Genomic DNA, 24,167 nt, shown 5'->3' with positions numbered 1-24,167 from the left:
TTTATCAAGGGTAAAAGTTCAGAGAATCAGAAATGTTAAAAACAACTTATTTCTCATTCTCGTATCAATTTGTCCTCTCTATTTCAATTATGATTTTAAATTGTTGCTATAACTGTGTATATTTTATACATGTAGTGATTTAAAATAAATAAGTCACCCGTACACAAACACACTTAAGCAAAAGTGTCTTTTGTACGTTCATGAAAACACGAAAACGTGTAAATCACACTAATTTACTGTGAAAAAAGCAACAACAAATTAAGTTGATTTTGCCAGGAAAGATATTAAGATTGTAAGGCAGTAAGTGGTGTTTATGTAAGATGCGAGAGGGTATACTGGTGATACTGTCTGGAGGGGATGGGGAGAGTGGGTCGGAACAGACCTAGAGAATTTGATCGTTTTGATTGGAGGACTTCTTGCTGCAGATATGGCACTCTTTTAAAAATTAGTATGGCTTCATCTTTCATTTTCTTTTTTAAAAATGCACAAATGTAATAACATGCCCAACTAGCATATTCAACATAAAATTTCATGTAATTTGAACCAATAATCTTTATGTTGATGAATTTAAGGTGTTTCTGTTTAATTTCTAGTCCATATATTATATATATATATTTCAGAGTATTAGGGCCACATTTAAAAAATAAAAAAAATTGGGGGAATTAATTACGAGATTAAATGTTATTAAATATGGCTAGAATAAATTACGAGAATAAAGTCCTAAATATTCTATCAGTGAGAACCGTTTAATAAACGTTTAATGTGTAGCCTATAGCATTACATTAACCTTATATGCAAACTGTTGCACTCTCACCTTTTCCGACCAATTACGACTGTATTCTCGCCATATCTAATCTCGTAATTAATTTAAAAAAATTATTTTTTTTTTTTTAAATGTGGCCCTAATACTCCGTCGTCATATATATATATATATATATATATATATATATATATATATATATTTTAAACTAGGTTTTGAACATGTTTGATCTTAACATGGCGGCGGGAACCGGACACGTCGGCACAGGAAGCGAGTCAGCTGCGGCGCCTGCGCAGTGGCTTTGCCCGGTCCCTGTAAAGATGTCTGAGCAGGCGGGGAGGGAGCGGAGCGGAGGACTCGAAACAAGTGCGCAGAAACCACAACTGTCTGCAGTCTAATCGCTCAAGGTAAGATAATGAGAGCCCGCAGGTCCGCTCTGATCACACCGGGATGCAGCTGAAGGTTTCAGCCGAAGGATGGACCGGGTTAACTGAACGGAGGGCGGCAGAGTTTGTAGGACGGAACCGAAATGTTGATGCGAGTTGTCGGAGCTGTGGCAGGGGCGTGTCCGCCATCTTGTGAGAGAAGTAGCGCCTGAGCGGCAGCTGTGAGTCCCAGCACAGACCGAGGTGGACGCGGGAAATGGCCGCAGGCTGCCGCGCAAACGGAGGGAAACTGTCGCTCTGCGTATTTAGAGCAGTTTGGCCCGGGTCGGTTCCTCTGTGGACCGGTACGTACGGCTGCTGGGTCCGTGTGCTGAGCGCGGGCTTCGACGAGCAGCCGCAGCCTTTTGTTATTCTCCTCCCCCACCTCCCCCTCCTCCCTGTTTGTTTGGAAAGACTGTCAGGCGCATGCGTGTAACCATGGCGCTCATTTCTGCGCGTGACAACGAAAACATGATCAAATGCATCGATAACTCGCAGAAATGTCTCAGTAGACATGCAGCGAGTTATCAGCTTCGGACTGAGAACACTGATCAGAGTGATCATCGACATGTTTGCCACCTTCAGACCGCCTGGTTTGGCTCGTGACTGTCCGGAGAAGGGCGACCCGGTCCCGGACTGGTTTCAGTGTGGCACCGGACTGGTGTCGGTGTGGTCCCGGACTGGTGTCAGTGTGACACCGGACTGGTTTCGGTGTGGCTCCGGACTGGTTTCGGTGTGGCTCCGGACTGGTTTCGGTGTGGCTCCGGACTGGTTTCGGTGTGGCTCCGGACTGGTTTCAGTGTGGCACCGGGCTGGTTTCAGTCTGGTCCCGGACTGGTGTCGGTGTGGCACCGGACTGGTGTCAGTGTGGCTCCGGACTGGTTTCAGTGTGGCTCCGGACTGGTTTCAGTGTGGCTCCGGACTGGTTTCGGTGTGACACCGGACTGGTTTCGGTGTGACACCGGACTGGTTTCGGTGTGACACCGGACTGGTGTCGGTGTGGCACCGGACTGGTGTCGGTGTGGCTCCGGACTGGTTTCGGTGTGGCACCGGCGGATCCGTCACATTCCTAAAACAGAAGTGTTACATGTAACGTTGGCACCAAAATCACCTCAGAACACACAACACCTGTCCAGGCAGTGTTTGGTGGTTCCAGTCCACACGGTCCGACTGCTTCAGCTTGTGTACACCTTCAACTGGGTTTATTGTGACCCAGCGGCGGCTCGGTTCTGTTTGGAAACAGATCAGAACTGTGGCTTACACATTGTTGATAGCACGGGTCACACATGATCACCAGGTTGTTGTTCCTGTTCCATCACAGAAAACCGCAATAAACAACAAAAATGTGTTCACGCAACACATGAACCAGCCCAGTTCTGCTTCAGTTTGGGTATAGATGTGGTCCAAACACCTGTGAACCCACTTGTTCACAGGTGATTCTGCATGTAAACAAAGAACAGATTCAGGCTAAAACATGTGAGTCACAGCATTACACCAAGCTTTGAGTTCAGAGGATCATAGAGGAAACAACCATTAACACCTGAGCTGTGTGAAAACCTGCTTTCAACCTCACAGGAAGCTTACCTCAGCATACCTGCTGCTCTTCAGGTGTCCACTGATCTGGAACTTGAAACTCTTTGAACACCGACAATCTGTTGGTGCTGTCGGTTACAGGTGAGTCAGCACAGGTGCGTCTCACCTTCAGATCAGTCTGCAGCAGGATTGTTTCACTCAACGAGATTGATTCAGAGTTTCAGCTGTTCCACCACTGCCCTTCTGTGATTTAAACTCAGGATCTCCAGTGCACACCTGTGTATCTGCGCGCCTGTGTATCTGCGCGCCTGTGTATCTGCGCGCCTGTGTATCTGCGCGCCTGTGTATCTGCGCGCCTGTGTATCTGCGCGCCTGTATATCTGCACACCTGTATATCTGCGCGCCTGTGTATCTGAGCACCTGTGTATCTGCACACCTGTGTATCTGCGCGCCTGTGTATCTGCGCACCTGTACGACATCTTTATAGCTTCAGCCTCTGACCCCTCCCAGATTAATTTTAATTTAATGTCACTTCCTGTCCACAGGTGAATGTCATTCTGATGAGCAGCTGAGATGTCCAATGACAGTCAGGGATCAGTGAAGGGGGAGGCAGCCGCCATTCTGCCTCCTTCCAGCTCTTCCTCCTCTCAGGGACCGCCGCTTTCTCCGTCCACCACCGCCAAAACACCTGAGCTTCCAGGTAGGTGCACCTCTCACCTGTCTCACCCCTCTCTCCTGTCTCTCTCTCCTCTGTATGGCCTGTCTCTCACCTGTCTCTCTCGTCTCTCACCTGTCTCTCTCCTCTGTATTGCCTGTCTCTCACCTGTCTCTCTCGTCTCTCACCTGTCTCTCTCACCTGTATCGCCTGCCTGTCTCTCCCTCTGTATCGCCTGTCTCTCACCTGTCTCTCTCGTCTCTCACCTGTCTCTCTCCTCTGTATTGCCTGTCTCTCACCTGTCTCTCTCACCTGTATCGCCTGCCTGTCTCTCCCTCTGTATCGCCTGTCTCTCTCCTCTGTATCGCCTGTCTCTCTCCTCTGTATCGCCTGTCTCTCTCCTCTGTATCGCCTGTCTCTCTCCTCTGTATCGCCTGTCTCTCACCTGTCTCTCTCACCTGTATCGCCTGCCTGTCTCTCCCTCTGTATCGCCTGTCTCTCTCACCTGTCTCTCTCGTCTCTCACCCGTCTCTCTCACCTGTATCGCCTGTCTCTCCCCTCTGTATCGCCTGTCTCTCTCCTCTGTATCGCCTGTCTCTCTCCTCTGTATCGCCTGTCTCTCTCCTCTGTATCGCCTGTCTCTCTCACCTGTCTCTCTCGTCTCTCACCTGTCTCTCTCCTCTGTATTGCCTGTCTCTCACCTGTCTCTCTCACCTGTATCGCCTGCCTGTCTCTCCCTCTGTATCGCCTGTCTCTCTCACCTGTCTCTCTCGTCTCTCACCCGTCTCTCTCACCTGTATCGCCTGTCTCTCCCCTCTGTATCGCCTGTCTCTCTCCTCTGTATCGCCTGTCTCTCTCCTCTGTATCGCCTGTCTCTCTCCTCTGTATCGCCTGTCTCTCTCCTCTGTATCGCCTGTCTCTCTCCTCTGTATCGCCTGTCTCTCTCCTGTCTCTCTCCTCTGTATCGCCTGTCTCTCACCTGTCTCTCTCACCTGTATCGCCTGCCTGTCTCTCCCTCTGTATCGCCTGTCTCTCTCACCTGTCTCTCTCGTCTCTCACCCGTCTCTCTCACCTGTATCGCCTGTCTCTCCCCTCTGTATCGCCTGTCTCTCTCCTCTGTATCGCCTGTCTCTCTCCTCTGTATCGCCTGTCTCTCTCCTCTGTATCGCCTGTCTCTCTCCTCTGTATCGCCTGTCTCTCTCCTCTGTATCGCCTGTCTCACCTGTCTCTCTCCTCTGTATCACCTGTTTCTCTCACCTGTCTCTCTCCTCTGTATCACCTGTCTCTCACCTCTCTCACCTGTCTCTCTCACAGATGAGCTGGTCCAAGCTGGATGGTCTAAGTGCTGGTCTCGGAGGGAGAACCGGCCGTACTACTTTAACAGATTCACCAATCAGAGCCTGTGGGAGGTGCCAGTGTTGGGTCAGCATGATGTCATTGTGAGTCTCTGCTGATAAACAACAACAAACAGGTTGTTGGTAAACAACCTGCAGACGTGTGTATTGATCTGTGTGTTTTCAGTCCGATCCATTAGGTCTGAATGCAGCTCCGGCAGAGGGTGGAGACGGTAACCTCGGAAACAGTCAGAGGAAGAGGAGGAGCTCCGATGAGCAGGGGGCGGGGCCTAACAGCTTCAAACGTGCAAAGGTAAAACGTGCCCAGGGATAACGGTTGTACCAGCAGTGGCATATAGGAACTAGTCCACTGACCAGGTGTGTCTGATGTTTCCAGGTGGAGCCCACCACGCCTATCTCTCCCAGCACCCCAGGGGTGAAACCCTGGAGCTCCGCCCCTGAGGACAAACCACCCCAAACAACCACTCCGACAACCCCAAGTCCTGCCCCTGCCCCTGCTGCTGCACCTGCTGCTGCACCTGCCCCTGCTGCACCTGCACCTGCACCTGCACCTGCACCTGCACCATACAGACCAGCTGTGTGAGTATTGTGGCCAGGCTCCTTCTGGCTATTTTCCCTTCAGGATCAGTTATTGACTGATACAGATGTTTTTTGATTAGTGATATAGTTACTGATCAGTTATTGGTTGTTGGTTCAGGATCTATTGGGATCTGGACATCCAAACCAACGCTGTGATCAGAGAGCGTCCCCCTGCCAGTCACTTGCCCCCCCACCCAGAGATCGAAATGCAGCGAGCGCAGCTGGTCACCAAACTGAGGCAGCACTACCACGAGCTGTGCCACCAGAGGGAAGGTAGGTGTCAGGAACACACCTGGCAGCAGGTGAAAGGTTTAACAGTGTCCAGACAGAACTCTGGTGAGGTGGGAAACATGAAGCTATAACAAGCTGCTATCTGTCTGTCTGGGTCAGGTATTGATCCCCCGAGAGAGTCGTTCAATCGTTGGCTGCTGGAGAGAAAAGTGATTGATAAAGGCCACGACCCGCTACTGCCCAGCGACTGCGAGCCCGTCATCTCGCCATCTATGTTCAGAGAGGTGATGAACGACATCCCCATTAGGTATGCACCTGTTCTCCCGTGGCCTGCCGGTGTCTGTGAGCATGTATTGAACATGTATTGGTGTCTGTGTCTTAGGTTGTCTCGTATTAAGTACAAAGAGGAGGCTCGGAAGCTGCTGTTTAAATACGCTGAGGCTGCCAAGAGGATGATTGACTCCAGGTAGGTCACAGCAGACCAATCACAGGGCTTTAGCCTGCTGAAGTCAGCTTTCAGTGGGTGGAAGCGTTACCTTACCTGTGTCCTGTGCAGGAATGCAAGTCCGGAGAGCAGGAAGGTGGTGAAGTGGAATGCAGAGGACACCATGAACTGGCTTCGTAGAGATCACTCCGCCAGCAAAGAGGACTACATGGTAACCTTTAACTTCCCTTGCCTGTGTCTCAGGTACTGCTTATAATCAGTGAGCATGCTCCGGCTCACCTGTACAGACGGGTAGCTCCGAGGAGAGCTCTGTGACTCTATCTGCTGTGTCTGCAGGATCGTCTGGAACACCTGAGGCAACAGTGTGGTCCACATGTCGCCGCCGTCGCCAAAGACTCTGTGGAGGGTATCTGCTCCAAGATTTACCAGCTGTCAGCAGAGTACAGCCGCCGCCTGCGTCAGACGCACCTGAGCCTCCTACAGGACCCGCCCACAGGTGCGCACACACCTGCCGCGTTGTCCACCTGCCATGTTGTTGACCTTTTTAACTGCAGTGTCGTTTAACTGCTCGTGTGCAGAAACGTGTCCATCGCCGCCACAGTCCCGGCTCGTTTACTGTTATCCGGTGCGTCTGGCTACCCCGACGCCGCCCCTCCCCCGGGTGGAGCTGCACTTTGAGAATGACATGGCGTGTCTGCGCTTCAGAGGAGAGATGGTCAAAGTGAACCGAGGACACTTCAGCAAGCTGGTTAGTACTGGCCGCAGTCACAGGTACCAGCCGCACTCCTCAGTACTAACATGTTAACATGCCCCCCTACCTGTCCCCCTACCTGTCCCCCTACCTGTCCCCCTACCTGTCCCCCTACCTGTCCCCCTACCTGTTCCCCTACCTGTTCCCCTACCTGTCCTCCCATCTGTCCCCCTACCTGTCCTCCCATCTGTCCCCCTACCTGTCCTCCCATCTGTCCCCCTACCTGTCCCCCTACCTGTTCCCCTACCTGTTCCCCTACCTGTCCTCCCATCTGTCCCCCTACCTGTCCTCCCATCTGTTCCCCTACCTATCCTCCCATCTGTCCCCCTACCTGTCCTTCCATCTGTCCCCCTACCTGTCCTCCCATCTGTCCCCCTACCTGTTCCCCTACCTGTCCTCCCATCTGTCCCCCTACCTGTTCCCCTACCTGTCCTCCCATCTGTCCCCCTACCTGTTCCCCCACCAGGAGTTGTTGTACAGGTACAGCTGTATAGACGACCCTCGATTCGAGAAGTTCCTGTCTAGAGTTTGGTGCCTTCTCAAGAGATACCAGGTCAGCTCACTGTTAACCAGTCAAATTTCAGCTTCCATCTCCATGGTGACAGCCCAGAGTGAACCAGATGTTTGTGTCCAGGTGATGTTCGGCAGTGGTGCTAATGAGGGGACGGGTCTGCAGGGGGCACTGCCGGTGTCGGTGTTTGAGGCGTTGAACCGACAGTTTGGAGTTTCCTTCGAATGTTTTGCATCGCCGCTCAACTGTTACTTCAAACAATTCTGCTCCGCCTTCCCCGACATTGACGGCTTCTTCGGATCCAGAGGGTGAGGCTTCACCTGCGCACACCTGCTCAGGTGTTTGATGATTTCATAGTTCAGTGGTTGTAATGGTGGAGGGAAGCCGGTTCAGCTGTGGATAGATGTCGGTGTTATTTGGTGACTGTAACCTCTGAGCACCTGCTGTGTCTGCAGGCCGTTCCTGTCATTCAGGCCGGTCAGCGGCTCCTTTGAAGCAAATCCTCCGTTCTGCGAGGAGCTGATGGACACCATGGTGACGCACTTCGAGGTCAGTATGACACTCAGGGCTGCTTCGTGGTTCTCAGTGCTGGTCCAGACTCACTGTGGTCTGTCTCCTTCAGGACCTGTTGGACCAGTCCTCGGAGCCTCTGTCCTTCATAGTCTTCGTCCCTGAGTGGCGTGACCCGGTGACCCCAGCTCTGACCCGCATGGAGGGAAGCCGGTTCCTGCGACACCAGCTGAGCGTCCCGGCCTATGAGCATGAGTACCGCTCCGGGAGTCAGCACGTCTGCAAGAGGTACCTGTACCACAGGTGTACTGCGCCTGTTCCCACTCTGTAACTCCCCTGATTCTGTAACTCTGTGTTCCAGAGATGAGATGTACTACCGGGCTGTACACGGTACTGCAGTACTTTTCCTCCAGAACGCCGCAGGATTTACAAAGTGGGCGCCAACCCCAGAGCGTCTGGCTGAGATGATGGCGGCATACCGCCCCTCTTTGTCTCGCGCACCCTCCCTGTCCTCCCCTGGCCCTGCCCACATCGCTCCAGGAGACAAAGACTCTGCCCCCAAGGCATCTGATAGGACACCAAGTGCCGTGATGTCACCAGGTGGCCATGACAGCAACAACAACGGCAGCAACAGCAGCAGCCCGCAGGACAAGCTCGCTGCTGTGTAGAGGGGCGGGGCCTGGAGTGGCCACCTCCCTGTTGTTTGCTTTCCGATGCCATCTCCTCTGTTCCGATTGTTCCTCACCAGCACCTGTAGCACGCCTCACCTTACACTCATACTACTTCTCTGCTGCCAGCAGCAGGAGGCGGGGCCTCATGATTCCCCTTATTCCCTCAGTCTGTCAGCTTCTCTGATTGGTTGAATCTCTGGAGCTTTTCTCTCACATGCAACTGATTCACGTCCAGGTGTGGCAACTGTTGCCTCGCAACATGTCAGTTGGAAGATCACATGACGTTATTGAGGAAAAATCGGCTTTGGTGTCATGTGACGGGAGAGGATTGCGATTGGGTGGCAAGGCAGCTAACGTTTCTATTGGACTCGTCGTTCTTTGACTTGGACGGAATCAGTGGAGCCTTTGGCCCTAATTCCGCAGCAGGATGGCGTCAAACCGGGGATGTGGATCACTTCCGCAGAGGAGCTGCAGGGGTCCTGGTGGTGTGAGTCATATTCTGTTATCACAGAACCTTTGAAACGTCGGGTAACCCAAAGGTCACGTGACTTACTGTTTCTAAAGATTACTTTCTGATGAAGTTGTGTCCTGTGATTTGGACAGATTTATTTAGTCTGGTTGGGTTCAATCCGGTACAAGCCCGTTTCTAACTGAACTGTGGCTCCTCTAACTCTTCCTGTGACTCTGCAGCAGCTCCTGCTCTCTGATTGGCTGCGGATGAACCAATCAGGCGCCTGTCTCTGGGGCTGTAGATATTGTACAGTGAGACTGATGTGAGGTCTGTTGCTGTTGTTTTTTATTTGACCTAATTTAACCTTTTTAAAGAGATGAGATGTTTGTTTGTGTGTTTACAGCCTTTTCTTTGTTTTAACTGAACCAAAGTGTGATGAAGAACATGTAAATGTGTACAGCAGAGTGTAACTCTGAGCTGGGATCCTCCTGTAAGTCGTGCATGGAAATGTTTGGACTTTAAACTATGTTAGTGTCTTCAGAGTGAGCGCCGTCACATGACCACACGTCACTTCCTGTCACTTGCTTCAAAGGAGCAATCTGACATGGCCGAGGTGTGACAGAACGGGAGACCCCCGCAGAGACGGCAGCCATCTGATGTTCAACCCTTTCGTGATGCTGAAGATGTCGCTTCCACAGACGCCTCCTGACATCATCTTAGAGTGAAAACTGTCTCCGGCCTCAGATGTTTGTTTGTGGCTTTGTGAAGATGGCGGTGCGTCGCAGAGGCTCAAACGCCGGCAGGCGGTCTGTCTGAGGGTCCTGACAGCCGCAGTTTGTAAATACAGTCTGTCCTTCATACTGCCTGCAGACAAACTGCAGCTTCTCACAGTAAAAGTATATCAGAACCGAACCAACTGTGGCCGCTCGTCCTTCTGCCACACCCACTGTCCCCGGGTCGCTCAATTCAATTCCTCCGAAAACTAACACTGTACATATCTTCAATTCAGTTCAGGTTTATTTATAAAGTGCCATATTACAACAGATGTCACCTCAGGATACAGTCTAATTAATTGTAATCCAATTAATTTAATTCCAAATTAGTCCAATTCTTACAGAGCGAATTTAAAAAAAGTAAACCAACAGATTGCACTGAAACTTCTCTCTGATCCAATCCTCTGTCCTGAGCTGCACGAGGCGACTGTGGAGAGAAAAAACTCCTTTTAAACAGGAAGAAACCTCCATCAGACCCTGAACCAGGAAGGGTCCATCTGCCTGGACCAGCTGGGGCTGAGAGGACAGGAAAGAGGGGACAACAAGCAGCGTAACACCAGGAAAGAGGGGACAACAAGCAGCGTAACACCAGGCCAGAGACACCTGCTGAGAGAGAGAAATGAAAAAGTTAATGACAGCAATGATGTCATCTGTACATGGAGGGAGGAGAGGTGCATCATGGGAGCTCCCCCAGCAGGCTGGGCCTATAGCAGCAGAACTATGGGATGTTTCAGGCTCACCTGAACCATCCCTAACTATAAGCTTTATCAGAAAGGAAAGTTTCAGCCTGATCTTAAAGGTAGAGAGGGTGTCTGCTTCCTGAAGCCAAACTGGCAGCTGGTTCCACAGAGAGGGGCCTGATAACTGAAGGCTCTGCCTCCCATTCTGCTTTGAGGGGCCTGATAACTGAAGGCTCTGCCTCCCATTCTGCTTTTAGGGGCCCGATAACTGAAGGCTCTGCCTCCCATTCTGCTTTTAGGGGCCTGATAACTGAAGGCTCTGCCTCCCATTCTGCTTTTAGGGGCCCGATAACTGAAGGCTCTGCCTCCCATTCTGCTTTTAGGGGCCTGATAACTGAAGGCTCTGCCTCCCATTCTGCTTTTAGGGGCCTGATAACTGAAGGCTCTGCCTCCCGTTCTGCTTTTAGGGGCCTGATAACTGAAGGCTCTGCCTCCCATTCTGCTTTTAGGGGCCTGATAACTGAAGGCTCTGCCTCCCATTCTGCTTTTAGGGGCCTGATAACTGAAGGCTCTGCCTCCCATTCTGCTTTTAGGGGCCTGATAACTGAAGGCTCTGCCTCCCATTCTGCTTTTAGAAACTCTGGGAACCACAAGGAAACCTGCAGCCTGAGAGCAAAGTGCTCTGTTGGGGAAACATCCAACTGTGAGATCTTTAAGATGTGATGGAGCTCGGTCATTAAGAACTTTATATGTGAGGAGAAGAACCTTAAATTCTATTCTGAATCTAACAGGGAGCCAATGAAGAGAAGCTAAAGCTGGAGAAACATGATCTCTGCTGTTAGATCTCATCAGAACTCTGGCTGGAGGGTTTTGGATCAGCTGGAGGCTTTTCAGAGAACATGTGGGACAGAACAATAATAAGGAATTACAGTAGTTCAGTCCTGAAGGAACAGATGCATGGAGCAGTTTCTCTGCATCACCCTGAGACAGGATGGTCCTGATTTTAATGATATTACCAAGGTGAAAGAAGGCAGAAACCTGTTTTATATGTGAGAAAGAACAGATTCTGGTCAGAAATAACTCCAAGGTTCCTCGCTGTAGAACTAGAAGCCAAGGAAATACCATCTAGAGTAACTATATAACAGGACAGTTTCTCCCTGAAGCGCTCAGGTCCAAAGAGAACAACTTCAGTTTTGTCTGAATTTAGAAGCAGAAAGTTCTGAGTCATCCAGGTCTTTATGTCTTTAAGACAGGCTTGTAGTCGGACCAACCTATTGGTTTCATCTGGTTTCATAGATAAGTACAGCTGAGCCATGCTGTCTGATAATGTTGCCTAATGGGAGCTTCAGAGGCTTCTGCAGTCTGAGAAGCTCAAAGTCTTCTGTCCGGACCATCAACAGCCGGTTTGTCTCCTCTGCAGAGATTCAGAGAAACACACCAACCACAGATTCAAACTCCTCAAAGAAGCAATTTCAGAAATCTCTTAAACTCTTAACGAAGAAACTGAAGCTCCAGAAGAAAGTTCTGAAAGATTCGATCAAACAGCAGAACACCTTAAGGTCCAGGCCTGGACTGGAGCTTCATCAGTTTTTAGCAGAGGAAGAGGAGGCCAGGCTGGCTGTACTGAGGGAGGAAGAAGAGCAGGATGATGAATTGGGCCGTATAATTAAATGGACCTTACCTTACAAATCAGGGTTTCTGTTCAGTATTCACAGCTCTACTAGTTTTCTACTGTTATTGTGATATTATAGCAGTCCGTTATAGTCAGAGTTTGGCTGCTGTATATCAACCCTGGAAATAAAAGGATGTTTCCAAACTGATTACCTCCTGAAAACAGTCAGACGCAGGTGTGTAGGTCACAGACTGACTGTCCAGATCTTTATGTCTGGTCAGATTTCATCATTTCATCCTGTTTGGTTAATCCTCTGGTGTAAATCAGGTCAGAGGGTCATGGTCGAGTTTATTTACAGAGCTCATTCAAAGCAAAGTGCTGTACAGCTGGATGCAATAAATAACTAAGACCGACAATAATGTGAATAAAACGTAACCCAGCAGTAAAAGCTCAGAATAAATCATCTAAGATGATGTCAGACTGGAGCCAAAAGCCAAGAAGAAGACCTGAAAGTGATGAATGACAGAGATGTTCAGATGTGGAGAGGTAGCCTGTTCCACCATCGCCTCGCTGTTTTCAGTTTCAGGTAGCTTTAAAACTTTAAAGTGAGCAATAAAATCTGAGAACAGATTTAGAGCCAATGAAGGGAAGACAAGAGCAGAGTTATGTGATCTGGCTCTTTAATCCAAGTCAAAGAGGAGCTGCTCAGTTTGGACCAACAGAACACGTATCTATGCCTAAATACTAAGAACCAGGTGAGGGACCACTGAAGCTCTTTATCAGCTGCTTTGGGGGGAGAGGTTTCACCTCAGTAATAACTCTAAACTAGTTTTAGTGGCTGCACTGATCAGTTTATCCATTTTAGAATTACTCCCAGATTTCTCAGCACATCGTGGCAACTAGGAGGTTAAATTTCCACATAGAGATTTGTTTCCCTTTCATTCAGGTTTAGAAAGTCTTAAACTTTCACATCAGACGAACTCCTTCATTAATCACTTTTACTTTGAAACCGGACGAAACATTCCAGAGCTTTTACTTTGAAGTGATGGTGCCCAGGATGTTGATATTTTTAGCTTCAAACAAGCGGTAGTAGTCGGTGTCATTTCCTGGAAGCGCTCCAGATCGGTTATCGATCATTAGTTCGGTGAAAATCAGCTGAGAGTCTCTGAGGTTTGCTGAGTCCAAAAGAAACGGTTCCGGAACCCTGTGACGTTAGCCGTACGTAGCTCCTGCTGTTCGTTAGCCTCGCGACGTCAGTGCGTTTAAAGCCCGGGGCTGTTTGGACCAGAACCGACCGGACAGGTTCGTTTCCATCATGGGAGCTCACCGCAGCGAGGGAGGCCGAGACTGGCTGGATCAAGACGGAGCCGAGAACCCAGAGCAGAGCCCGGTGAGACCCGTAGCTAACGGTGGCTAACGGGCTAGCTCAGCCCGGCCGTGATGACGTTACAACGTCGAAAACAAACTTAAAAACATGACCAGATGATGTCATAATATTAAATTAGAGATTGTGATGTTAGCTAACTTTTGTTTTCATTGACCACAGTTTTCATCTGTGAAAGAAATTATTCTGTTATTTATTGGTTCTGTGTGTGTGTGTGCGCGCGCTTGTGTGCGCGTGCGTGTGCAGAAGCCGTGGAACTTGATGATCAAACACAGACAAATTCACAGAAGAGGACGCCGCTCACACACCACCGTCAGGTCAGTGCTGGTACTGTTGAGCTGTTTCGATGGCAGGAAACAGAAATCTGGATCCAGATTAATTCTGTGACTGAAACCTAAAACCAGCTCGGTCGTTCATGTGCGCAACCCAACAGAACCAGCAGTAGAACTGGACTGAAAGCAGGTACAATCAGCACCACCTCCTCCTCCTGATAAAACTGGTTCGATCCAGTTCAGTCAAACTTTTAGTTTCTTCTTCCTCATCTCATCTGAACCAACAGCTGTGCCTCATCTCTCACATCTGCTATCCTATGAATCGGTTTCCATGGTAACATGATTTCAGATCACTGCTCCACCTTCTTATAATGATATTAATAATAATACATTCTATCTAAAAAATAATCGACTTTCTTAATACTCAAGGACACTTTACAACACATTTAAAACACGTTTTGTTTGTTTACATGTTTTAAACTTAATTCTGAATTTAACTGGGAGTCAGTGAAGCTGCTGGAGGACGGGGGTTATTATGATGAAAGGAGGGGGTTATTATGATGAAAGGAGGGGGTTATTATGATGAAAGGAGGGGGTTATTATGATGAAAGGAGGGGGTTATTATGATGAAAGGAGGGGGTTCTGGTGAGGATGTGGGCTGCAGAGTTTTGGACCAGTTGAAGCTTAAGAAGGGATTTGAGGGGCACCAAAAAGGAGTGAGTTACATTAATGGATGCGGGAGGTGACGAAGCTGTGGACCAGGATAGCAGTGGTGTGGGAGAGGGGCGGAGACCATTAATGTTATGTCAATGGAAATATGTTATTAATGTGGGAGTGGAGCCAGGTTTACTGGACTAATAAAGCTGGGTGTTGTCTGCGAAGCAGTGGAAATGTATACTACATTTTCTGAAGATATTGCCAAGTGGGAGAAGGTAGAGGATGAAGAGGAGGGACCCCAGGACAGAGCCTTGGGGACCACCTGAAGTGAAGGGGGGGGGGCTGAGTGTGGTCTGTAAGGTAGGAATGAAACCAGTGCAGGAGGGTGCTGGTGATACCTAAGCAGGAGAGTTTATTGAGGAGGATGGGGTGAGACATGGTGCCAAAGGCCGCACTCAGATTGATGAGGATCAGCTGCCATTGGTGATCTGATGGAGTTAATCTACTGACTGACAGCTCTCTGAGCCAATAGGAGCTCCATGTGGTGTCCACAGGCTACAAGAACCAACCAGAGGGTTTGGAGAGCACCTGGGACACGCTTTCAGACAAATGTGTATAAAATACTGCGGTTTTGTTCTGTTGTTGTTAAATTTGGACCTGGACTGAGTCAGACATCAAGCTGTGATTCTTAACTAACAGCTGACACCTGCAGTCATCTACAGGAGTCTGAGTGTAACTGAGTTACAGATGTTTGAGATTCAGAAAGTTTAGAGAGTTAGCTTTCAGGACAGACCAGAACCAAAAAGTATTTACACTGTGGTTCTGGAGCAGCTCTGTTTACTTTTGGCAGGTACATCCCAGCTCTTCTAAATTAGATTGAGGAGGCTGACCTGTATGATCCTCGGTTCTCTCTTTATGCCATTTCATTTGTTTAACCCGTTTCAGTGGTGCACAGAAGTCCAGACTCATTTGTGAATGTGACTTTGTGGAAACATTTTATTGTAACTCATTTCAGTTTGATAACAGCATGGATGTGTGTCATTCTGTTAATTCTCACCTGCTTCATGATGACATCCTGGAAGCTTCCTGCTGGCAGCATGCAGCCCGTTTACCTCCATATTTACTACATACTTACTGAGAATTACTGCGTTTGGAATTATAACAAACAGTCGCAGCTGAGAAATTAAACAAGTTCCTGATTGTACCTGTGTGCAGCTACACAGATCCTCAGGTGTCGATGGACCTGCTGAGGGCGGTGCTTCAACCCAGCTTCAACGATGACATCCTGGCTGTGTTCAGGAAGTACCAAAAGGTCAGAGATGACAGTGGGGGGTGGGCAGGTGAGGGCAGGTGTCAATAAGTGCGGACGGGTGTGAGAAAGTGTGTTTGTGTTGCAGTTCTTCGAGAAGGCGGCAGGGAATGTTAAGGAGAACGTGGGCGAGGACGTGCAGACGGATCAGCTGATCAGGGAGGCCTGCAGGAATGTCCTGGAACATGTGAGATTACTTCCTGTTTCTTACTGCTCACCCTGATTGTCCCACCTGTCACATCTGTGTGTCGGTACCATGTAGAGGACATGGGATTGGGTCCTGCCGGGTCCCACAGGACCAACTCAAATCGTAATCGGTACGAACTTTGCTGCGGGCAGCTAAAAAACCACTGCGGGATCAGGATGTAGCCTAGCTACAGCGTGTCAATAAATGATGTGGAAAGGATGCTCAAAGAAGGTCTTTAGGGCACAAAGTAAGGCAAGTCTGCTCGTAGCCACTCACAGCCCACTCTCTCGTTGCTATTTGTGAATTAGGTCCTACATAAAGAGGCGTGATGATGCCGGTCTTATTGAGCATTGGCTGCCAAATAACAATAATAGATTTGAATGTTTTTATGCAAAATACATGTGACATCTGGCTAATAATTTAAAAAGAGCAGTTTTTCCTGTTGTTTATCATATTGTATTTTTATGCGCCATGTGATGGTGCAAAAGTTTTCGATAAAACTAAGTTAGATTTAAATTTATTGTGTAGTGTTGTGTGTTTGCTGATTGTGTTATCATTAATGTTATAAAATCACTGTGTGATTATATAAAGGTAAAAGAAATAAAAAGAGGAGGAGAATAGAATATGAAACGGCCTTTACTTGATTAAAAACTAAATGAAAACAGGCGGGATGAAGAAAACAGTCCCGCAGGGCTCATGGTTTCCTGTGATGTCATCACCAGGCCAAACAGCTGTTTCCTGAGGGGGAGTTGAAGAGGGCAGGGCCAGAGGTCAACATGAAGGTAGGAGCCATCAGATCGACCAATCAGAGCAGGCTGTTCCCTGACGTGGTTCTGACCCAGTTTCTGACCCGGTTCTGTTGCAGAGGTCCAGACCCACTGATGAGGACTGCAGTCAGAGAGGAAGCCCACTTCCCAAGAAGGTACGCTGAGCTCAGGTGTGCTGCCGGCAGATAGGTGTGATCAATGAGCTCTAAGATAATCACTTCTTCTGTGTCCTCAGAGGAAAAGTCGACCCGGCGGTGCTGTCTCCTCGGACCGTCCTGTCAGCTTCTCCCAGTAAGTACCTGACAGTGACATCATCAGTGTGCAGGCAGAGAGGAACACCTGAGTAGTGACCTCATCAGTGTGTGTGTCTGTCCTCAGGGTGAAGCCCAAGGCCGAGCCCATCAAGAGGGAGGGGCCAAAGGTGAGTCAGACCTGCCCACCCCAGGTGTGACATCACAGCAGGTGTGAGTGGTGTGCAGAGGAGCTCTTCATCATGCCAATGACCATCTGGCATTCTGATGATGATGTTGTCAGATGTTTGATCTGTTAGAAAAACAAAGTTCTGAAACTTTAGCAGCTGATCAGAACTCAGAGGACACCTGAATTCTGTCAGCTCTGTCAGAGCGAGGTTGTGATGTCACAGCTGCTGTCAAGGCTGGCCCGTAATGATTATCCTGCTGCCGGGGGCAGAGCCACGGGGGGGCCACCAGTGAAGTTCTTCAGAGGGCAATAAGAAGCAGCTGTGGTAGACTATATGGCTTTAGGACAACTTAACTATTAACTGTGTGTGTGTTTCTAGCTGTGGGAGGGTGTTGTTTTATTGAATATATGTTCACATTGAAATTATGGCATTGATTTGAGCCCCACTGTAGTTGAACCAGAAAAAGTCACCGCCACTGACTTCAAAAAGCACGAAACCACGGTGAACAATAGTCAAACATGAATGAAGAAGCTGATGAGACCGCTTTGGTTGGCCCCGTGGACGGGAAAGTTTGTTTTAAAAATCAGACGGATGGGCAGGGCGGTCACATAGTAGTGGGCTGTGCAGGAGACCCGTACAGAGGCTACAGTCCTCGCTGCAGTTCAACTTCAGCTGGGAGTTGGACTCTGCTCCCAGATTCTTGGATGTTCTCATAGTTGCTCCATTAAAGGCTCCATCCTGCAGAGCTGATTTGTTACTGCTGAATGAGAAAGATGGAACCTGACTGAAGAATGTTTTTATCAGCGAAGTCCTCAAAAAAATGTTGAAAACAAAGGTTTGGGTCATCATTTATGATGATAAAAGGTGTTTTACAGTCAGAGTTGAGCTCTCAGATCTGTGATTAAATTACAGTCAGCTGTTTGTGTTTCAGTGGGATCCTTCCAGACTCAACGACAGCAGCACCTTTGTTCTCGGCTCCAGAGCCAACAAGTGAGTCAAAAGTTTAAAAGGGGTGTAAATGGGGCATACTGGATGTAAATTAGATGTAAACGGAGGGTACTGGATGTAAATTAGATGTAAACGGAGGGTACTGGATGTAAATTAGATGTAAATGGGGCGTACTGGATGTAAATTAGATGTAAACGGAGGGTACTGGATGTAAATTAGATGTAAACGGAGGGTACTGGATGTAAATTAGATGTAAACAGAGGGTACTGGATGTAAATTAGATGTAAACAGAGGGTACTGGATGTAAATTAGATGTAAACAGAGGGTACTGGATGTAAATTAGATGTAAACAGAGGGTACTGGATGTAAATTAGATGTAAACAGAGGGTACTGGATGTAAATTAGATGTAAACAGAGGGTACTGGATGTAAATTAGATGTAAACAGAGGGTACTGGATGTAAATTAGATGTAAACTAAATTTAAACGGAGGGTACTGGATGTAAATTAGATGTAAACTGAATTTAAACGGAGGGTACTGGATGTAAATTAGATGTAAACTAAATTTAAACGGAGGGTACTGGATGTAAATTAGATGTAAACTGAATTTAAACGGAGGGTACTGGCTGTAAATTAGATGTAAACTGAATGTAAACTGAGCGTACTGGATGTAAATTAGATGTAAACAGAGGGTACTGGATGTAAATTAGATGTAAACTGAATGTAAACAGAGCGCACTGGATGTAAATTAGATGTAAACTGAATTTAAACTGAGGGTACTGGATGTAAATTAGATGTAAACTGAATGTAAACAGAGGGTACTGGCTGTAAAATAGATGTAAACTGAATTTAAACAGAGCGTACTGGTTGTAAATTAGATGTAAACTGAATGTAAACAGAGGGTACTGGATGTAAAATAGATGTAAACTGAGAGTACTGGATGTAAATTAGATGTAAACTGAATGTAAACGGAGGGTACTGGATGTAAATTAGATGTAAACTGAATGTAAACAGAGGGTACTGGCTGTAAATTAGATGTAAACTGAATGTAAACAGAGGGTACTGGCTGTAAATTAGATGTAAACTGAATGTAAACAGAGCGCACTGGCTGTAAATTAGATGTAAACTGAATGTAAACAGAGGGTACTGGCTGTAAATTAGATGTAAACTGAATGTAAACAGAGGGTACTGGCTGTAAATTAGATGTAAACTGAATGTAAACAGAGCGCACTGGCTGTAAATTAGATGTAAACTGAATGTAAACAGAGGGTACTGGCTGTAAATTAGATGTAAACTGAATGTAAACAGAGGGTACTGGCTGTAAATTAGATGTAAACTGAATGTAAATTATTGAAATGGGGCGTACTGGGTGTAAAGGGAGGTGGAAAAAGGGGTATGAACGGGGAAAAGTGGTTTTTATTTACTGAAAAATGCAAAAATCGGAACTAAACTCGAGTCATAACAGCAACTATCTGCTCAACAGAATCAAACTGTCCGAACACTCGTACTTTTAAAATCTGTCTGATTAGACCAGTCTGACACGAGGGGAAACAAAGAAGAAACTAAACCAACAGTTACTTCAAATGAATAGTAATCAAAAACAAAAGCAAGGGTCACTGAGTCATCATGATGATGTCATTGCAGGGCGCTGGGGATGGGCGGGACCAGAGGACGGATCTACATCAAACACGCCGACCTCTTCAAGGTAAAACTGGATGATACTTCCTGTCACATGGTCACTCCCTGACAACCTCAGCTTCTCTGGCTGATATGCAGGATGTCAGCTGCTTTCATCAACCCTCTGTGTGTGTGCGTGTGTGTGTGTGTGTGTGTGCATGTGTGTGTGCGTGCGTGCGTGTGTTAGTATGCAGCTGATGCGAAGGACAAGCAGTGGTTAGCTGAGAGACATCACATGAGGGCAACAGGAGGGAAGATGGTGAGAAACGCACACTTTGAAAGTGACCACCATCAGTCAGAAGCACGTCTGCTGTCTTTATGTGAGCTCGCCATTCTGAAAGTGTGTGCACGTTTCCACCTGCAGGCCTACCTGCTGATCGAGGAGGACATTCAGGACCTGTCTCGCAGCGATGAGTACAGGTGGGTCTGACATCATCTCAGTGCACCGCCTGCTTCCCGAACAGCGGACCACCCTAAACTCCCACCTTGTTCTCGCTCTGCAGGGAGTGTCCGGAGGTCAGGATGGACGAGCTGAAGCCGTTCACCGTTCCTCTGTGGATGGTGGAGAAGATGCAGCGAGCCATGGAGGCGCAGAGAGACACCGACCCCTGACCTCACTGACCATGCATCCTGATTGGCTACTTTGTTTTCATTTAATTGTTTTTTAACAAATCTAATAAACCTGTGGTTCTGAAGGACGGCTTTGTTTTTGTGTTCAGAACTCAAACTGGACTGTCTCCAGTGCTCTGAGCCAATAGGTGGAGCTTCCACAGGTACCGATCTCTTACCTGTTGTGATGGTAAAAGGTGAACAGAACCACAACCAGTTTAAAAACAGGAAATTAGTTTATTCATCAATGAAGGTAAACACAGACATGTCAACAGCTCGCTGGGACAGGAAGTGACATCACACGGGCGGGGTCACTCGATCCCTTCCTGTTTGTCTTTGATTGCGACTCTGAAGCGTTCCTCCAGCAACGACAGCTCGCTGATCAGGTCAGTGATGGCGTTCGTAAACGCTTCCTGTCAACAACATGATGTCACTTCCTGTTAGCAACAGCCTCAGAAACTGTAGTCAGGTGTGTGTGTGTGAGTTAGTTAGTTAGTTACCTGTGGACTGTAGTCAGGTGTGTGTTACCTGTGGACTGTAGTCAGGTGTGTGTGTTACCTGTGGACTGTAGTCAGGTGTGTGTGTGTGTTACCTGTGGACTGTAGTCAGGTGTGTGTGTGTGTGTGTTACCTGTGGACTGTAGTCAGGTGTGTGTGTGTGTGTGTGTTACCTGTGGACTGTAGTCAGGTGTGTGTTACCTGTGGACTGTAGTCAGGTGTGTGTGTTACCTGTGGACTGTAGTCAGGTGTGTGTGTTACCTGTGGACTGTAGTCAGGTGTGTGTGTGTGTGTGTTACCTGTGGACTGTAGTCAGGTGTGTGTGTGTGTGTGTTACCTGTGGACTGTAGTCAGGTGTGTGTGTGTGTGTGTTACCTGTGGACTGTAGTCAGGTGTGTGTGTTACCTGTGGACTGTAGTCAGGTGTGTGTGTGTGTGTGTTACCTGTGGACTGTAGTCAGGTGTGTGTGTGTGTGTGTTACCTGTGGACTGTAGTCAGGTGTGTGTTACCTGTGGACTGTAGTCAGGTGTGTGTGTGTGTTACCTGTGGACTGTAGTCAGGTGTGTGTGTGTGTGTGTTACCTGTGGACTGTAGTCAGGTGTGTGTGTTACCTGTGGACTGTAGTCAGGTGTGTGTGTGTGTGTTACCTGTGGACTGTAGTCAGGTGTGTGTGTGTGTTACCTGTGGACTGTAGTCAGGTGTGTGTGTGTGTTACCTGTGGACTGTAGTCAGGTGTGTGTGTGTGTTACCTGTGGACTGTAGTCAGGTGTGTGTGTTACCTGTGGACTGTAGTCAGGTGTGTGTGTGTGTTACCTGTGGACTGTAGTCAGGTGTGGTCTGCACTCGAATCACGATCTTGTGTTCCAGAGGATGAGGAACTTTGTAACCAGCGAACAGAACCTGAGGATCCTTCAGCAGCTGACTGACACACAAACACACACCTGTTCAGAGAAATGTTCACACAGCTCACCTGAGGCTGCAGGTTACCAGATAACCAGCTGCTAATCTTTAAGTCTTTAACAAGGTTTCTTCTTTCTAACGGTTCTGAGCATGTGCACGTTTAACAGTCTGATGTCAGCTCAACAGGTGTCACTAAAAGCTGTTCACACCTGTATCTCCTCCATGGATCTGTCAGCTCTTTGACTGGAACACAGATCATTATTCACAGTTACATCAGCAGAACGTTAGAGGAACATTAACGGGATGCTAGTTTCAGCCATAGTACTCAGACTGGCCTTTAAGAGTTTTTAACGATCTTTGTGCTTTTACACTTAACCTCTGCGTTTGACACAGACAACCTCTCCATTCTTTTATCTCCATCTGAGCACCGTGTCGGCATTAAGCCCTTAACTGGTTCAGGTTATATTTGACTCATAGGAGTTTTTCTGTCCACATTTCCCCATATCTGTGGTTCCTATGGAGTTCCCCAAGAGTCAATTCTAGGCCCTACATTGTATATGCTGCCATTGAGCTCCGTTTTCAAAAATCCATTTTACTGTTTGTCCCTTTGCCAAGAATTTGGGTTTGATGTGAAATACTATCTCTTCCTCCGTGTGCCGAGACAAATATAGGCTCCATTCCTGTCAAAACTGAATTAAAATACCGAGATTTAATGATGTCTAAAGATAAAAATAAGAGAGAACAACGAAACATTGAAGGGAAAACAGATGGTATGAAGAAAATCTCTCAACCATTGGCTTATGAGAGATCTCTATTCTTGGCAGAATCTTACTGAAAAAAGCAGAAGGTTTTATCAAACCAGTATATCCATGTCAATCTCTTTATGTTCCTCCCCAAATTATTAAAAAGATAAATTCCATCATTTTTGCTTTCATATGGAAAAATAAAACCCACTACCTTAAAAATTCTGTGATGGTTAAAGACTATAAACATGGTGGGTTAAAAGCTGCTAAAGTTGAACTGGATAAAAGCTTATTTGCCACAACCTGATTCCACATGGTTCCACATAACAAAATATATTCTCCAAAATGTTGAAGGATTAGAAGTTTTGTTAAGATGTGACTTTGAAATAACCAACTACCAATCAAACTGTCTGACTTCCATAAACAAATACTGCTCTACTGGAAAATGATGTTCACTCAACTTCATGCCACCGCGTGGAATAACAGAACCGTATCAATTAACAGGAAGACTTTGTTTAAACAGGAATGGTATGATAAAAAGGGCCTATATATCACTGACCAGATGGATGTAAATGGAAATTTATTGCAGTTTAATTCATTTGTAGAAAAGTTTAGTTTAAAATGCTCTTATAGAGAATTTAATCAAATGGGTGGAGCTACTTCCCTTAAAATACATGATTAAAAATTTACTGACAACCTCAAATGTGTTAAACTGCCCAATTTAGAAGTCAGAAAAAGAAAACGTAACAACAAAGTACACGGAAGTGTTTAAAGAAAAGCTATGATATCAAAAATAAAGATAACAGACAACGAAGTGACACTAACGAAGACTTATTGTAGTTAAATGGCCAATTCCACCCAAGCAAAAAGAAATTCAGTTCAAATTAATAAACAATATGTATCCTGCTGCTGAAACTCTAAAAGGAAAAGGTTCCATTTTAAAGCAAGTCTGTGTGTTTTCTGCATGGCAAAAAAGGTTCTTATTATGGAAAAATATCATATCCACAGGAGTAAATGGAGAAGCAGCAAACCCAGCATAAACGGTTAAAAAAATTAAATGAAAACTATATAACATCCCGAAAGGTATTATCAGAAGAAAATCAGTCTATAAATAAATTATATGAAACAATGTCGCATTCTCTTGCTTTTTAAGTTACAATTCTGTTATTTTAACAGGCTTAAAGCCCTTCTGTTGAAATGTCAGCGCCTTTGATTATTTTATTTTATCTTGTTAATGTGTTGTAAGTTTGAGTTTCAAATGCAAGCAAATGTTTCCTCAAATGAGTTTTTGTAAAATGACGTGCATTTCAATTGAAATGTGCCCTAAACTGTGATGCAAAATAAAGTTTGGACAAAAAAATTAAAGTTGAGCCCAGACATCTTGGCTTGTCCGTGTATTTATTGTTTTTAATCGCTGGCTGAGCCTGTGAAGCACCTCGTTGTTTTTAAATGTGCTAAAAAATAAAGTTAAATGAACGTTATCTGAATGTTAGCTGAACATCAGAAGAGCATTAGCTGTGTGTGTGTGTGCGTGTGTGCGTGTGTGTGTGTGTGTGTGTGTGTGTGTGTGTGTGTGTGTGTGTGTGTGTGTGTGTGTGTGTGTGTGCGTTTCTCACGCGCGGATGATGTTCCCCAGCGTGTGGTCCTCCTTGTTCAGTGTGAACAAACACGCGTTTGGGACTTTAGTGTCCTTGCTGATGCTGATCTTCTTCTCCCCTTCAAACAGCAGGAACGATTCGAAAGCGGGAGGCGCATTCATTTTTCTGTCTGAGCTCGAGAGATCGCAACGGAAACTCCACTTCCAAATAGCACTACAACTTCCGCTGACGTACTCTTCTTCTTCGGGCCTTTAATAG

The 24,167-nt window shown here is 47.0% G+C and overlaps 3 protein-coding genes across 3 annotated transcripts; 2 read left to right on the top strand and 1 right to left on the bottom strand.

The window, feature by feature from the left end:
- Positions 1-1,072: 1,072 nt before the first annotated feature.
- Positions 1,073-9,789, top strand: pcif1 (phosphorylated CTD interacting factor 1). The gene is made up of 16 exons (XM_072381345.1): positions 1,073-1,167; positions 3,264-3,418; positions 4,688-4,812; positions 4,895-5,020; positions 5,105-5,307; positions 5,426-5,580; positions 5,698-5,845; positions 5,921-6,004; positions 6,095-6,194; positions 6,320-6,479; positions 6,562-6,731; positions 7,201-7,287; positions 7,369-7,553; positions 7,701-7,794; positions 7,868-8,043; positions 8,117-9,789. The coding sequence occupies exons 2-16, from the start codon at positions 3,292-3,294 to the stop codon at positions 8,421-8,423; spliced, it is 2,247 nt and encodes a 748-aa protein (XP_072237446.1). The 5' UTR covers positions 1,073-1,167; positions 3,264-3,291; the 3' UTR covers positions 8,424-9,789.
- A 3,241-nt stretch (positions 9,790-13,030) lies between these two features.
- On the top strand, positions 13,031-20,257 carry LOC140302835 (deoxynucleotidyltransferase terminal-interacting protein 1). Its single transcript, XM_072381344.1, has 13 exons — positions 13,031-13,332; positions 13,573-13,643; positions 15,471-15,567; positions 15,653-15,751; positions 16,474-16,533; positions 16,617-16,673; positions 16,754-16,809; positions 16,897-16,939; positions 17,871-17,929; positions 19,530-19,590; positions 19,750-19,821; positions 19,927-19,982; positions 20,066-20,257. Exons 1-13 carry the CDS (start codon positions 13,258-13,260, stop codon positions 20,172-20,174), a joined length of 915 nt encoding a protein of 304 aa, XP_072237445.1. The 5' UTR covers positions 13,031-13,257; the 3' UTR covers positions 20,175-20,257.
- Positions 20,258-20,388: 131 nt separating this feature from the next.
- On the bottom strand, positions 20,389-24,126 carry polr2j (RNA polymerase II subunit J). The gene is made up of 3 exons (XM_072381343.1): positions 23,928-24,126; positions 21,482-21,590; positions 20,389-20,584 (listed from the first exon to the last, which is right to left on the bottom strand). Exons 1-3 carry the CDS (start codon positions 24,068-24,070, stop codon positions 20,483-20,485), a joined length of 354 nt encoding a protein of 117 aa, XP_072237444.1. The 5' UTR covers positions 24,071-24,126; the 3' UTR covers positions 20,389-20,482.
- Between the last annotated feature and the right edge of the window lie 41 nt (positions 24,127-24,167).

This window comes from Leuresthes tenuis, unplaced genomic scaffold (genome assembly GCF_036924035.1).
Source record: "Leuresthes tenuis unplaced genomic scaffold, fLeuTen1.0.hap1 SCAF_3, whole genome shotgun sequence".
NCBI lineage: Eukaryota > Metazoa > Chordata > Actinopteri > Atheriniformes > Atherinopsidae > Leuresthes > Leuresthes tenuis.
Note: the sequence above shows the minus strand (reverse complement) of the source record. Positions and strands in the feature narration are given on the sequence as shown.

Bases quoted from the DNA above. Each gene is read 5' to 3' on its own strand.
- LOC140302835 (XM_072381344.1), top strand. From the start codon at position 13,258: ATGGGAGCTCACCGCAGCGAGGGAGGCCGAGACTGGCTGGATCAAGAC. The intron at 15,752-16,473 runs GTGAGATTACTT...TGTCATCACCAG, and splicing joins GCAGGAATGTCCTGGAACAT to GCCAAACAGCTGTTTCCTGA. The intron at 17,930-19,529 runs GTGAGTCAAAAG...ATGTCATTGCAG, and splicing joins CTCGGCTCCAGAGCCAACAA to GGCGCTGGGGATGGGCGGGA.
- pcif1 (XM_072381345.1), top strand. From the start codon at position 3,292: ATGTCCAATGACAGTCAGGGATCAGTGAAGGGGGAGGCAGCCGCCATT. The intron at 5,021-5,104 runs GTAAAACGTGCC...TGATGTTTCCAG, and splicing joins ACAGCTTCAAACGTGCAAAG to GTGGAGCCCACCACGCCTAT. The intron at 7,554-7,700 runs GTGAGGCTTCAC...CTGTGTCTGCAG, and splicing joins GGCTTCTTCGGATCCAGAGG to GCCGTTCCTGTCATTCAGGC.
- polr2j (XM_072381343.1), bottom strand. From the start codon at position 24,070: ATGAATGCGCCTCCCGCTTTCGAATCGTTCCTGCTGTTTGAAGGGGAG. The intron at 21,591-23,927 runs GTGAGAAACGCA...TTTGTGTGTCAG, and splicing joins CTGGGGAACATCATCCGCGC to TCAGCTGCTGAAGGATCCTC. The intron at 20,585-21,481 runs GTAACACACACA...TGTTGTTGACAG, and splicing joins CACCTGACTACAGTCCACAG to GAAGCGTTTACGAACGCCAT.